The sequence below is a fragment of the Staurois parvus genome, unplaced genomic scaffold (genome assembly GCF_062004578.1).
Source record: "Staurois parvus isolate SC_StPar_1 unplaced genomic scaffold, SC_StPar_1.0 ptg000151l, whole genome shotgun sequence".
Classification (NCBI taxonomy): domain Eukaryota; kingdom Metazoa; phylum Chordata; class Amphibia; order Anura; family Ranidae; genus Staurois; species Staurois parvus.
The window spans coordinates 16,688,575-16,704,283 of NW_028317947.1; the positions used below are offsets into that span (position 1 = coordinate 16,688,575).

General features: G+C 42.5%; 1 protein-coding gene across 5 annotated transcripts in view; it reads left to right on the plus strand.

The window, feature by feature from the left end:
- The window catches only part of HDAC5 (histone deacetylase 5), a 136,027-nt gene that overhangs the window by 53,026 nt on the left and 67,292 nt on the right, over nt 1-15,709 (plus strand). For 3 of the 5 annotated variants that reach the window (XR_016312360.1, XM_089674526.1, XM_089674527.1), the window contains exon 1: nt 698-1,131. The exons of 1 other annotated variant lie outside the window; for it this stretch is intronic. Coding sequence is in view for 3 of the 4 variants with exons in the window: in XM_089674526.1 (XP_089530652.1) it covers nt 978-1,131 (154 nt within the window). In the remaining variant the exon portion in view is untranslated. Of the gene's footprint in view, nt 1-697; nt 1,132-15,709 lie in introns of those variants that run through there. One more of the 5 variants, XM_089674528.1, reaches the window with a different exon arrangement.

A 15,709-nucleotide genomic window follows, 5' to 3' on the forward strand; every position in this document is an offset into this window, starting at 1 on the left:
AGGGAGACCAGATATAGCCAATGCAGGGTCCGGGGAGACCGGATATAGTGAATGCAGGGTCCTGGGTTTAGTAACACTTTAAACTCAATTTTGATCGGATTCGAGCAAAAAGAGTCGATTGGTGGAAAATGATTGATCATTTTGCATCGACTGGCAGAACTGTTCATAAAAGGAGCGTATTTCAATCGATAAGATTCTACAGTGGAAACACAGATGCGATCGTAAGTTAGGATAGGGTCCTAACGATCGATTGAAATCCACTTCCCAGTGAGTCCTAATTAGTTGTCAACTATAGGTCAATCATCACTACCTGGAAAGATCGATCGAAAAAAAAAAAACATTTATTGAAATGTATATGGCCACCGTAAGTGCGGGAACCCAAAGCAACCAGTCAGATTCGGACTTATCGGCAGCGAGATTTTTCAGTTCCTGCTATTTGTATGTAGTCGGTGTATTCTGGACTTGTTCTGTTGTTATCGCCGTGTTTCCGTCTTTGTCTGTTTGTATGTCTGTGGTCACCCCCCCTCCTCCAGTCTGTGTCTGATGTGACACTTGTGCTGTGTTATTCCTGAGCAGTCCTTCCTTATCCCCCTGCAGCGCTCTCCTTTCTCCCTCGTTCTCTCTCTCTCTCTCTGTCTATTTATATCTGACTCCTCCTCTCCTGTTCTATTTCAGTCGCTCTGCTGCAGAACCTTCCACTTGCATCCCAGCGCCGCTCACTAGGCAGAAGGGGGAGGGCAGGGTACAGGCCTACCGAAAAACCTCCTCGCCACCTCTAGGCGCTGCCACCCCGCCGGCTCCCAGCCACGTCCCCCTCTTCTTTTTTTGGTGGCCATGGATTACGTGAGCTCCATGACTACGCCGAGCCGCTGTTAAAAGAAGAAGCCGAAGTAGTCGGAGTTTGGTCGGGAGCAGGGCCAGGCGTTGTTGGGGAGGGGAGGTCGGCTGGTTGGCTGGCAGCGGAGAGGGGTCCGGGAATGTTGCTGCTTCCCCGAGCCCTGGCGCTGCCTGACATGCTGCAGACTATTTATGAGACCGAGCCCTGCGTGTCCTCTGCAGATGGTGTCAAGGGGCGAGAGCCAGCGTTGGAGCTCCTGAGCCGGGCACAGGGGCACAGCATGCCCACCGCAGGTGAGATGACTTTCCAGACTTCATTCATAGGCAGCCCCACTCTGCCTCCCATCCAATCAGACGTCCCTAATAAGTGCGCACTTGCATCGTCTTACCTAGAAAGAGTTGTCCTCCTCCAGATCCAGGTGTACCAACCGTCCCATAGACTTTCTGTAGAGGTTGGTGTCTCCAGCATCCTTCATCCACTCCTGTGCTTGTCATAGGGAGCCCCCCTCTGCCTCCCATCCAATCAGACGTCCCTAATAAGTGCGTACTTGCATCGTCTTACCTAGAAAGAGTTGTCCTCCTCCAGATCCAGGTGTACCAACCGTCCCATAGACTTTCTGTAGAGGTTGGTGTCTCCAGCATCCTTCATTCACCCCTGTGCTTGTCATAGGGAGCCCCCCTCTGCCTCCCATCCAATCAGACGTCCCTAATAAGTGCGCACTTGCATCGTCTTACCTAGAAAGAGTTGTCCTCCTCCAGATCCAGGTGTACCAACCGTCCCATAGACTTTCTGTAGAGGTTGGTGTCTCCAGCATCCTTCATCCATCCCTGTGCTTGTCATAGATATCCCCCCACTGCCTCCCATCCAATCAGACGTCCCTAATAAGTGCGTACTTGCATTGTCTTACCTAGAAAGAGTTGTCCTCCTCCAGATCCAGGTGTACCAACCGTCCCATAGACTTTCTGTAGAGGTTGGTGTCTCCAGCATCCTTCATCCACCCCTGTGCTTGTCATAGATATCCCCCCACTGCCTCCCATCCAATCAGACGTCCCTAATAAGTGTGCACTTGCATCGTCTTACCTAGAAAGAGTTGTCCTCCTCCAGATCCAGGTGTACCAACCGTCCCATAGACTTTCTGTAGAGGTTGGTGTCTCCAGCATCCTTCATCCACCCCTGTGCTTGTCATAGGGAGCCCCCCTCTGCCTCCCATCCAATCAGACGTCCCTAATAAGTGCGCACTTGCATCGCCTTACCTAGAAAGAGTTGTCCTCCTCCAGATCCAGGTGTACCAACCGTCCCATAGACGTTGTTTAGAGGTTGGTGTCCCCAGCATCCTTCATCCCCCCCCGTGCTTGTCTGCTCTCCCCATCGCCTCCATCCTCGCTGCTTCTCCCTTGTGTCTGCCTTCACTTTCCCTACTTTTGTCATGAAGTCTTCTACTCCTTCTCCTTCATTCATCACAGATTACTGTCACATCTACAGAGAAAAGTCTGCCCTTTACAGAGCACAACTTCCATTGTTCTCTATGAATGGCACAGAGATGTACATGGATCTCATCCATTCACCATGTAGGCAGGTCTGAGCACATACCTGGGGCGTCCGCACAATGCACTGCTGCAGCTGTGTCTCAGCTGCTGGGGATACGTACCAGACCTTTATCCCCCCCAGGCTTCTCGACTCCTTCTAATACACAGGCATCAAGACTGATTCACCTTCTCCTTATACACAGGCATCAGGATCTCGCACCTCATTCTAATACACAGGCATGAGAACCTCTCACCTTCTCCTTATATACAGACATAAGGACCTCTTACCTTCTTCTAATACACAGACCTTAGGACCGACTCAGCTTCTCCTTTATATACAGGCATCAGGACCTCTCACTTTCTCCTTCTTATATACAGGCATCAGGACCTCTCACCTCCTTCTAATACACAGGCATCAGGACCTCTCGTCTTCTCCTCATATACAGGCATCAAGACCCCTCACCTTCTCCTTCTGATACACAGACATCAGGACCGACTCAGCTTCTCCTTATATACAGACATCAGGACCTCTCACCTCCTCTTCATACACAGACATCAGGACCTCTGACCTCCTCCTAATACACAGGCATCAGGACATTTCACCTTCTCCTTATATACAAGCATCGGGATCTCTCACCTTCTCCTTTTAATACACAGACATCAGGACCAACTAACCTTCTCCTTATATACAGGCATCAGGACCTTTGACCTCCCCCTAATACACAGGCATCAGGACCTCTGACCTCCTTCTAATACACAGGCATCAGGACCTCTGACCTCCTCCTAATACACAGGCATCAGGAACTCTGACCTCCTCCTAATACAAAGGCATCAGGACTTTTCACCTTCTCTTTATATACAGGCATCAGGACCTCTCACCTTCTTCTAATACAGACATCCGGACCAACTAACCTTCTCCTTATATACAGCCAACAGGACCACTCACCTTCTCCTAATACACAGGCATCAGGACCTCTCACCTCCTCCTAATACACAGGCATCAGGACTGACTCACCTTCTCCTTATAGACAAGCATCTGGACCTCTCACCTTCTCCTTCTAATACACAGGCATCAGGACCTCTCATCTTCTCCTTACATACAGCTATCGGGATCTCTCACCTTCTCCTTATATACAAGCATTAGGACCTCTCACCTTCTCCTTATATACAGGTATCAGAACCTCTCACCTTCTCCTTGTATATCGACATCAGGACCTCTCACCTCCTCCTAATATACAGAGATACCATGACCTCTCACCTTCTCCTAATATACAGACATCAGAACCTCTTATCTGCTCCTTATATATACAGACATCAGGGCCTCTTACCCTTCTCCTTATATACAGACATCAGAACCTCTCCCCTTCTCCTAATATACAAGCTTCAGGATCTACTCACCTCCTCCTAATACCCATCAGGACCCTCTCACCTTCTCCTTGTATACAGACATCAGGACTGACTCACCTCCTCCTAATACACAGGCATCTGGACTTCTTACCTTCTTATATACAAACATCAAGACCTACTTGACACATTCTAATACAGAAACATCACAACCCCCCACTTTCTCTAATACAGAGACACCGGGACCTCTCACCTTCTCCTAATACAGAGACATCAGAACCTCTCACCTTCTCCCAATACAGAGACATCAGAACCTCTCACCTTCTCCTAATACAGAGACATCAGAACCTATCACCTTCTCCTAATACAGAGACATCAGAACCTATCACCTTTCTCTAATAAACAGACACCAGGACCTCTCACCCTCATCTAATACACAGAGAGTAGAGCCCCTCACAACCTCCCAGTACAAAGACCTTTCACCTTCTCCTTATATGTAAACATCTGTGTCCTTTCACCGCCTTCTAATACACAGACATCAGGACTTCTCGCCATAACCTTGTATACAGATATCAGGACCTCTTACCTTCTCCTCATATAAACAGACATCAGAATCTCTGACCTCCTTCTAATACACAGACACCAGGACCTCTCACCTCCAAGACCTCTTACTCTAATACATGGTACTACGATACCAGCGTATTCAGTGGAGGCAGAATGTGTATATTCAGTGAGGCAGAATGTGTATATTCAGTGAGGCAGAATGTGTATATTCAGTGAGGCAGAATGTGTATATTCAGTGAGGCAGAATGTGTATATTCAGTGAGGCAGAATGTGTATATTCAGTGAGGCTTTACATGTATATTAAGACAGTACATGTATATTCAGTAATGGAGTACATGTATATTCAGTAATGAAGTACAGGTATATTCAGTAATGGAGTACATGTATATTCAGTAATGAAGTACAGGTATATTCAGTAATGGAGTACATGTATATTCAGTAATGGAGTACAGGTATATTCAGTAATGAAGTACAGGTATATTCAGTAATGGAGTACATGTATATTCAGTAATGAAGTACATGTATATTCAGTAATGAAGTACAGGTATATTCAGTAATGAAGTACAGGTATACTCAGTAATGGAGTACAGGTATATTCAGTAATGGAGTACATGTATATTCAGTAATGAAGTACAGGTATATTCAGTAATGAAGTACAGGTATATTCAGTAATGGAGTACAGGTATATTCAGTAATGAAGTACAGGTATATTCAGTAATGGAGTACATGTATATTCAGTAATGGAGTACAAGTATATTCAGTAATGCAGTACAGGTATATTCAGTAATGGAGTACAGGTATATTCAGTAATGGAGTACAGGTATATTCAGTAATGGAGTACAGGTATATTCAGTAATGGAGTACAGGTATATTCAGTAAAGCAGTACAGGTATATTCAGTAATGGAATACAGGTATATTCAGTAATGAAGTACAGGTATATTCAGTAATGGAGTACATGTATATTCAGTAATGGAGTACAGGTATATTCAGTAAAGCAGTACAGGTATATTCAGTAATGGAATACAGGTATATTCAGTAATGAAGTACAGGTATATTCAGTAATGGAGTACAGGTATATTCATAATGGAGTACAGGTATATTCAGTAATGGAGTACAGGTATATTCAGTAATGAAGTACAGGTATATTCAATAATGAAGTACAGGTATATTCAGTAATGGAGTACATGTATATTCAGTAATGGAGTACAGGTATATTCAGTAATGAAGTACAGGTATATTCAGTAATGAAGTACAGGTATATTCAGTAATGGAGTACATGTATATTCAGTAATGAAGTACATGTATATTCAGTAATGGAGTACAGGTATATTCAGTAATGGAGTACATGTATATTCAGTAATGGAGTACATGTATATTCAGTAATGGAGTACAGGTATATTCAGTAATGGAGTACATGTATATTCAGTAATGAAGTACAGGTATATTCAGTAATGGAGTACATGTATATTCAGTAATGGAGTACATGTATATTCAGTAATGGAGTACAGGTATATTCAGTAAAGCAGTACAGGTATATTCAGTAATGGAATACAGGTATATTCAGTAATGGAGTACAGGTATATTCAGTAATGGAGTACAGGTATATTCAGTAATGGAGTACAGGTATATTCAGTAATGGAGTACAGGTATATTCAGTAATGGAGTACAGGTATATTCAGTAATGGAGTACAGGTATATTCAGTAATGAAGTACAGGTATATTCAGTAATGGAGTACAGGTATATTCAGTAATGGAGTATAGGTATATTTAGTAATGCAGTACATGTACATTCAATAAGGCAGTAACATTAACTAAGGTGGTATAGGTATATTCAGTAAGGCAGTACATGTACATTAACTAAGGTGATATAGGTATATTTAGTAAGACAGTATATGTATATTCAGCATTGGCAGTACGTGAATATTTAGTAAGGCAATATAGGTATGTTCAGTAAGGCACTACATGTACATTCAGTATTGGCAGTTTGTGTATATTCAGTAGGTCAGTACACATATAGTCAGTAAGGCAGTACAGGTATATTCAGTAAGGCAGTATGGGTATGTTCAGCAAGGCAGTACATGTATATTCAGTAAGGCAGTACATGTATATTCAGTAAGGCAGTACATGTATATTCAGTAAGGCAGTACATGTATATTCAGTAAGGCAGTACAGGTATATTCAGTAAGGCAGTACAGGTAATCTTAGTAAAGCAGTACAGGTATATTCAGTAAGGTAGTACATGTATATTTAGTAAGGTTATGCATGTGTATTCAGTAAGGCAGTACAGATATATTCAGTAAGGTAGTACAGGTATATTCATTAAGGCAGTACACTTATATTTAATAAGGCAGTACAGGTATATTCAGTAAGGCTGTACATGTATATTCAGTGAAGCAGTGCATGTATATTCAGTGAAGCAGTGCATGTATATTCAGTAAGGCAGTACATATATATTTCGTAAAGCAGTACAGGTATATTCAGTAAGGCAGTGCATTTATATTCAGTGAAGCAGTGCATGTATATTTAGTAAAGCAGTACAGGTATATTCAGAAAGGTAGTTTGTGTATATTCAGTAAGGCAGTAGATGTATATTCAGTAAGGCAGTACATGTAAATTTAGTAAGGCAGTACAGGTATATTTAGTAAGGCATTCCAGGTATATTCACTAAGGCAGTGCAGGTATATTCAGTAAGGCAGTGCAGGTATATTCAGTAAGGCAGTACAGGTATATTCAGTAAGGCAGTACAGGTATATTCAGTAAGGCAGTGCAGGTATATTCAGTAGGCAGTACATGTATATTCAGTAGGTCAGTACATGTATATTTAATAAGGCAGTGCAGGTATATTCAGTAAGGTAGTACAGGTATATTCAGTAAGGCTGTACATGTATATTCAGTGAAGCAGTGCATGTATATTCAGTAAGGTAGTACATATATATTTCATAAAGCAGTACAGGTGTATTCAGTAAGGCAGTACAGGTATATTCAGTAAGGCAGTGCAGGTGTATTCAGTAAGGCAGTGCAGGTATATTCAGTAAGGCAGTACAGGTATATTCAGTAAGGCAGTACATGTATATTCTGTAAGGCAGTACAGGTATATTCAGTAAGACAGTACATGTATATTCAGTAGGGCAGTACATGTATATTCAGTAAGGCAGTACAGGTATATTCAGTAAGGCAGTACAGGTATATTCAGTAAGGCAGTGCAGGTATATTCAGTAAGGCAGTACAGGTATATTCAGTAAGGCAGTACAGGTAATCTTAGTAAAGCAGTACAGGTATATTCAGTAAGGTAGTACATGTATATTTAGTAAGGTTATGCATGTGTATTCAGTAAGGCAGTACAGATATATTCAGTAAGGTAGTACAGGTATATTCATTAAGGCAGTACACTTATATTTAATAAGGCAGTACAGGTATATTCAGTAAGGCTGTACATGTATATTCAGTGAAGCAGTGCATGTATATTCAGTGAAGCAGTGCATGTATATTCAGTAAGGCAGTACATATATATTTCGTAAAGCAGTACAGGTATATTCAGTAAGGCAGTGCATTTATATTCAGTGAAGCAGTGCATGTATATTTAGTAAAGCAGTACAGGTATATTCAGAAAGGTAGTTTGTGTATATTCAGTAAGGCAGTAGATGTATATTCAGTAAGGCAGTACATGTAAATTTAGTAAGGCAGTACAGGTATATTTAGTAAGGCATTCCAGGTATATTCACTAAGGCAGTGCAGGTATATTCAGTAAGGCAGTGCAGGTATATTCAGTAAGGCAGTACAGGTATATTCAGTAAGGCAGTACAGGTATATTCAGTAAGGCAGTGCAGGTATATTCAGTAGGCAGTACATGTATATTCAGTAGGTCAGTACATGTATATTTAATAAGGCAGTGCAGGTATATTCAGTAAGGTAGTACAGGTATATTCAGTAAGGCTGTACATGTATATTCAGTGAAGCAGTGCATGTATATTCAGTAAGGTAGTACATATATATTTCATAAAGCAGTACAGGTGTATTCAGTAAGGCAGTGCAGGTATATTCAGTAAGGCAGTGCAGGTGTATTCAGTAAGGCAGTGCAGGTATATTCAGTAAGGCAGTACAGGTATATTCAGTAAGGCAGTACATGTATATTCTGTAAGGCAGTACAGGTATATTCAGTAAGACAGTACATGTATATTCAGTAGGGCAGTACATGTATATTCAGTAAGGCAGTACAGGTATATTCAGTAAGGCAGTACAGGTATATTCAGTAAGGCAGTGCAGGTATATTCAGTAAGGCAGTACAGGTATATTCAGTAAGGCAGTGCAGGTATGTTCAGTAAGGCAGTACATGTATATTCAGTAAGGCAATGCAGGTATATTCAGTAAGGCAGTGCAGGTATATTCAGTAAGGCAGTACATGTATATTCAGTAAGGCAATGCAGGTATATTCAGTAAGGCAGTGCAGGTATATTCAGTAAGGCAGTACATGTATATTCAGTAAGGCAATGCAGGTATATTCAGTAAGGCAGTGCAGGTATATTCAGTAAGGCAGTACAGATATATTCAGTAAGGCAGTAATGGTATATTCCCTAGAGCAGTATATGTATACTTAGTAAGGCAGTGCAGGTATATTCAGTAAGGCAGTGCAGGTATATTCAGTAAATCAGTGCAGGTATATTCAGTAAGGTAGTACAGGTATATTCAGTAAGGCAGTACAGGTATATTCAGTAAGGCAGTGCAGGTATATTCAGTAAGGCAGTGCAGGTATATTCAGTAAGGCAGTGCAGGTATATTCAGTAAGGCAGGGCAGGTATATTCAGTAAGGCAGTGCAGGTATATTCAGGAAGGCAGTACAGGTATATTCAGGAAGGCAGTACAGGTATATTCAGGAAGGCAGTGCAGGTATGTTCAGTAAGGCAGTAATGGTATATTCCCTAGAGCAGTATATGTATACTTAGTAAGGCAGTGCAGGTATATTCAGTAAGGCAGTGCAGGTATATTCAGTAAGGCAGTGCAGGTATATTCCCTAGAGCAGTATACGTATACTTAGTAAGGCAGGTGTGCAAAGTGTACTCACTAGAGATTATCAAATGTTTAAAAATCTGCTGATCCCAAAATGTGCACGATAGCTCAGCCAGGGCCCAGTCCAGTCAGGTGTGCTGGATTTTTTTTTCTTGTAATGCCTTGAAACCCCACAACACAGTGCTGGCCTGGTACACCGTACATATACACCAGTAGGCATGCCCCCTATCATACTAATGCCAGCCCCTAGGTCCTCCAACATCAGGTAGGTGCTTCAAAAAGGGCACACAAAGTCCATCTGCCTCCTCTGCCCTCCAAATGGTGCTATGAAATTGACAGTAGGATTTGCCTTGGACCATTCACTTGATGCAAAAAGACTTGTGTGTTTTTTTGTGGGGGGGCATTTGTTTTTTCAGCACCTGTCTGGCATTGATAACATACGACCTGTTATCAGCATGGCATGGGACCCTCGAAGCACAGGGGTGCCTGATCTACTTTCATCTTTAGTTTGAGTTGAGCTCATTTGTTATTCAATATGAAATACACTATATTTCCAAAGGTGTTGGGCCTCCTGCCTTTCCACGCACATGAACCTTAATGGCATCCCAGTCTTCATCCATAGGGTTCAATATTGAGTTGGCCCCGCCATTTGCAGCTATAACAGCTTCAACTCTTCTGGGAAGGCCGTCCACAAGGTTTAGGAGGGTGTCTATAGGAAGGTTGGACCATTCTTCCAGAAGCACATTTGTGAGGTCAGGCACTTATGTCGGGGGAGGAGGCCTGGATCACAGTCTCCACTCTAATTCATCCCAAAGGTGTTCTATGGGGTTTAGGTCAGGACTCTGTGCAGGCCAGTCAAGTTCCTCCACCCCAATCTCGCTCCTCCATGTCTTTATGGACCTTGCTTTGTGCACTGGTGCGCAGTCATGTTGGAACAGGAAGGGGCCATCCACAAACTGTTCCCACAAAGTTGGGAGCATGAAATTGTCCAAAATGTCTTGGTATGCTGACGCCTGAAGAGTTCCCTTCAGTGGAACTAGGGGGCCAAGCCCAACTCCTGATAAACAACCCCACACCATAATCCCCCTCCACCAAACTTTACACTTGGCATAATGCAGTCAGGCAAGTCCCGATCTCCTGGCAACCGCCAAACCCAGAAACATCCATCGGATTGCCAGACAGAGAAGCTTGATTGGTCACTCCAGAGAACACATCTCCACTGCTCTAAAGTCCAGTGGCGGCGTGCTTTACACCATGGCATCCAACGCTTTAAATTGCACTTGGTGATGTAAGACTTGGATGCAGCTGCTCGGCCATGGAAACCCATTCCATGAAGCTCTCTACACACTGTTGTGATAATCTGAAGACCACACCAAGTTTGGAGGTCTTTAGCTATTGACTCTGCAGACAGTTGGTGACTTCTGCGCACTGTGCGCTTCAGCATGCGCTGACCCTGCTCTGTCCTTTTACGTGGCCTACCACTTGGTGGCTGAGTTGCTGTTGTTCCCAGTTGCTTCCACTTTGTTATAATCCCACTAACAGCTGAGCGTGGAATATTTAGTAGCCAGGAAATGTCACGGATGGACTTATTGCACAGGTGACAACCTATCACGGGACCACGCTTGGAGTCACTGAGCTCCCGAGAGTGACCCATTCTTTCACCAATGTTTGTAGTAGCAGTCTGCATGCCTAGGTGCTTGATATTATACACCTGTGTCCATGGAGGTGATTGGAACATCTGAGTCCAATGATTTGGAGGGCTGGCCCAAAACCTTTGGCAATGTAGTGTATATCACAAGTAAAAAAAAATGGTATTGGGCTACTTCACCTTATCCTTGTGAAATAAGTATGTAATGGTATTAACCTACACCGTCAAATATTACCCCAAATATCCAGAATACACTCCACCTGCCCTATTATAATACACATACATAGCAAAGTGTACCTTTCACTCCCCGGTACACAGACATCAGGGCCCCTATAGATCCCATAGCTGTTCCATTGTGCTGTGTGGTCTTTTGTGTGTATGTACACTGATTGTTACTGTGCACATACAAGCAAAACAGCACAAACATGTCAGAGATTGTGTGTGATGTGTGACAGTCTATATATAATTCCAGCTGTGTATTTTTAGCTTTACTGATGTCTGCAGACTAGAGGAATGCTGCTTGAATGCTGCACTCCCATGCTGATCCTCCTCCTTGTGTGTGGATATAAATACATCAATAAAGATATACAGTGTATGTATGTGTGTGTATATATATATATATATATATATATCTTGTTGAAAAACATTCCAGGATCTCCAGGACAAATAGTAGATCAAAGCAGCACTGATAGTCATTAAATAAGACTGTGCACTTTATATTATTAAAGTTATCTAATTCAACTATATAAAAGTTCACTCCATTCTACAATGCCTAGCTGAAAATATTGAGGATACTTCTGTTATGACAGTATATTGGTGTGCGTGCTATCCAGGATAGGCGCAGTATCTCCATTGTACTTGGTTAGTTGATTCCCCCAATAAGTTATCTCAACCTTTAGGCATGGGAGTAGGACTTGAATACTGATGTAGAACCAGAAGACTGGTCCAAGTGGATTGATTGGGTGTAAAAGGGTATTTTATATATATTCTGGTGGAAGTAAATTTTAAAGTCTTCTCCAGACGATACTTAGTATCATCTAGACCAGCTTTTCTCAACATTTTTAACACTGATGAACCCTTAAAATAACTTCCCAGTCTCAGGGAACCCCTGGTAATAAGTGCTATATCTACAGCTTACGGTTCATTTGTATGAAGGTCACTGTGGATGGTGCTTCTTACATTTGTGGTCTTTGGGAAGAATTCCCCCCACCCCCATTACAGATAGCTGAAAAGTTCATTGTTGTCAGTGGTTATTTATCTGAAAGACAGAAAATGCTCATTGCTCAAGGAATCCCTAGCAAATTCTGGAGGAACCCTGTGGTTCTACAGAACCCTTGTAGAGAATTGCTGATCTAGACCAAGGGTCGCCAAACGTTCTAAACAAAGTACCTGTTTACTGCCCTTCAGCCTTAAGGGGAGCTGGACTGTGGCCAGTAGGAGTAGAAAATGTACAAGACCCTGTGGACAGTGCTTCTTATATTTGTGGTCTTTGGGAAGAATTCCCCCCACCCCCCATTACAGATAGATGAAAAGTTCATTGTTGTCAGTGGTTATTTATTTGAAAGACAGAAAATGCTCATTGCTCAAGGAATCCCTAGCAATTTCTGGAGGAACGCTATGGTTCTACAGAACCTTTGTAGAGAATTGCTGATCTAGACCAAGGGTCGCCAAACGTTCTAAACAAAGTACCTGTTTACTGCTCTTCAGCCTTAAGGGGAGCTGGACTGTGGCCAGTAGGAGTAGAAAATGTCCAAGTGTGGGAGCAAAAAATACCTCATTATTGGTGTCAGTGGGACATGCTAGGTATCCCGAAGACCTTTTCAGAGGCTCATATTCTTTGTTCCAAGATAGACATTGCTGAGATATGCAAAATATCCATGATAAGCTTGGAATTTTTGAAGAATCACCTATCTTGGGTTATGATCTACATAAAAATAGCCAGCATAATGACAAACAAGTGATCTTTCAGAGGATGTAGGAATAAATATATCCAACTATGGCCTTGATTTCAGTAGACCGGAAGATGGCCAGTGGGGGCATCTTGCCTTGAAGGCTGAGGGAGTAGACAGGGCACATGAGCTGGAGGATAGCATGTTTCTGTTTTCTACTCTTCTTCTTTTTCTGGGCTGTTCTCTCCCTCTCTTCATGACCCCGGTGATGTGACTGACAACGGTCCAACTTAATGCTGGGACTTATGGCATAAATATCCAGCAGACAACTTATGGCTGTAGATCCAGCTTAATTGTAAAGTATTGGTCTTTAGTGGTTAGTGGAACTGCAACCACGCCAAACGGGTATGTCTGTATATGTAGTACACTTTTGTATTTGTTGGTCATGGTTGGATAATTGATATGATGCATTGGAGGCAGTTCAGTTTGTTCTGATTCTGGCTAGTTGAGTTATAAGCCATCTTCTTATATTTGCTTGGGAGTGTCTTGGTCAGTAATATCCACGTGCATTCCTAGATCCACCCAACTGCCAGCAATAGACCCAGTTGTTGGCATTACACTGTCCTGATTTCTTCTATATAATATAACATAACAGTAGCACATTCTACCCTAGTTCTCTAGTCTGAACTCCCATTCTATATTTGATTTCTGGCCTTTTGATTAGCCTGTTGTTGCCTAGACCTATGTAATGTTATGCCTCCACACCCGCTCAGACCTCTTGACCTGTCCCCTCTTCTTCTCTATTTTCTTTATTTGCTCTTCTACTCTAACCCTACCCCTTGCTACTACTTCTTTTAGCGTCCAAGTTCATTACTTCCCTAGAACCTTATTTTAATTTGGTAGTACAGGTATGTATGTAGCGTCAACAATTTATACAGTGTTTTACATACTGTACATTCACATTAGTCCCTGCCCTCGAGGAGCTTACAATCTAAGGTCGCTATCTCACATGCATTCATACACATATTAGGGCATACTAGGCATGTCTTTATAGTGTGGGAGAAACCCCCAACAAGCACAGGGGGAACATTCAAACTCTATGCAGATATTGCATTTTAAACCGAGGACCCCAGTGCCCCAAGGCAGAATTGGTAACCACTAAGCCACTGTGCTGGACTCATCCCCCTACCTCTACAACCTATCCCTTCTGTACATAGTCATTACTGACTGAATCATGCTGGTAGGAGAAAAGTGCAGTGTACAGAGGTCATTAGTCTGCTGCTGTTCCTTCAATGTCCAGTTGTAGGCTGGGGTGGGGAGGTGACCAGACTAAATGACATAACTGCAGCAGAGGAAATCCGAGGGCTGTATGGCTAAAATTCAAATACTATAGCAGGTAAAACTGCATTTACATATGCAAGCTTTGATCTTTGATGCTTTAAGTTCAGCTTCAAAGGAACCAACTAGCTAATGTACAATAAGTGTGACACTATATAGAAGTATCTATAACCCTGGTGCCAAACCTGTTGCCTGAGGGCCACATGCGGCCCTTTGATATATGATGTGCGACCCTTGGACCTCAGGAGTCTTTAGCATATTCACCAATTTTGTATTGTCTTCTGCAGCATATCCGCATCCAAAAATGTAGCATGTCCATGTCTGAGCTGTCAATATTTATCAAGGGGGAGTTGTGTCTATCCCTGTCCAAATAATATGGCACCCAGTACTGTTCATTTTCCTCACCTGAACACCTATCACCTAATCCCCAATGTGAATCCCTAACTTCTAACACCACCCTCCTCTTCCTCTGAACATATATTACCTAACCTGTTATATGGCCCCTAACACATAACAACCTCCTTCTATCCCAGTACCAAACACTTAACTTGGCTCTTACTATGTAACCCTAACCACCAAAACTTCTATCACCTAATCAATAATGGTCCTTTAAGCTGGACATAGAGGGATCAAAATTTGGCTGGTTCAGCAGGGATCCATCTATGTCCATTTCCATTCAAGAGGCATCAACTTAGTGATCAACTCCTCTTGAATGGGGATGTTGGAAAATTTGTGTTCAGTCAGTATATGCAGCCAATTGGCTGCAGCACTGATTAGTGTATTCTGGCAGCAGAGGAGTCAGAACACAATAGCACAGTGTGGAGAATTCCTTCTTCCACCTCAAAATTTTTTTTTTTTTTTTATCAGTTAGTCAGTTGATCAGAAAAAAAAACAAATCACCTATGGCGAACCTAACACTCACGCAACACCCCAATTCAAACCTAACCCTAACCATAAATGAGTCCTTAATACCTAATCATTACAACACTAAACTTCTAAAATCCAAATTCAGAGCTCAACTAACTCCTAAACCAGGCTCTCAACCAGGGTTCTGTGGAACCATAGGGTTCCTCAAGATATTGCTAGGGGTTCCTCGACCAGGGGAAGATTTGTATCCCACCTACAATGTAAGGAGGTACTTTTCCACTGACATACAATTTAAGACAGCTTTTCTCAACCAGGGTTCTGTGGAACCATAGGGTTCCTCCAGAGATTGCTAGGGGTTCCTTGACCAGAAGATTTGTATCCCACCTACAATGTAAGGAGGTACTTTTCCACTGACATACAATTTAAGACAGCTTTTCTCAACCAGGGTTCTGTGGAACCATAAGGTTCCTCCAGAGATTGCTAGGGGTTCCTTGACCAGGAGAAGATTTGTATCCCACCTACAATGTAAGAAGATACTTTTCCACTGACATACAATTTAAGACAGCCTTTCTCAACCAGGGTTCTGTGGAACCATAGGGTTCTTCCAGAGATTGCTAGGGGTTCCTTGACCAGGGGAAGATTTGTATCCCACCTACAATGTAAGGAGGTACTTTTCCATTGACATACAAT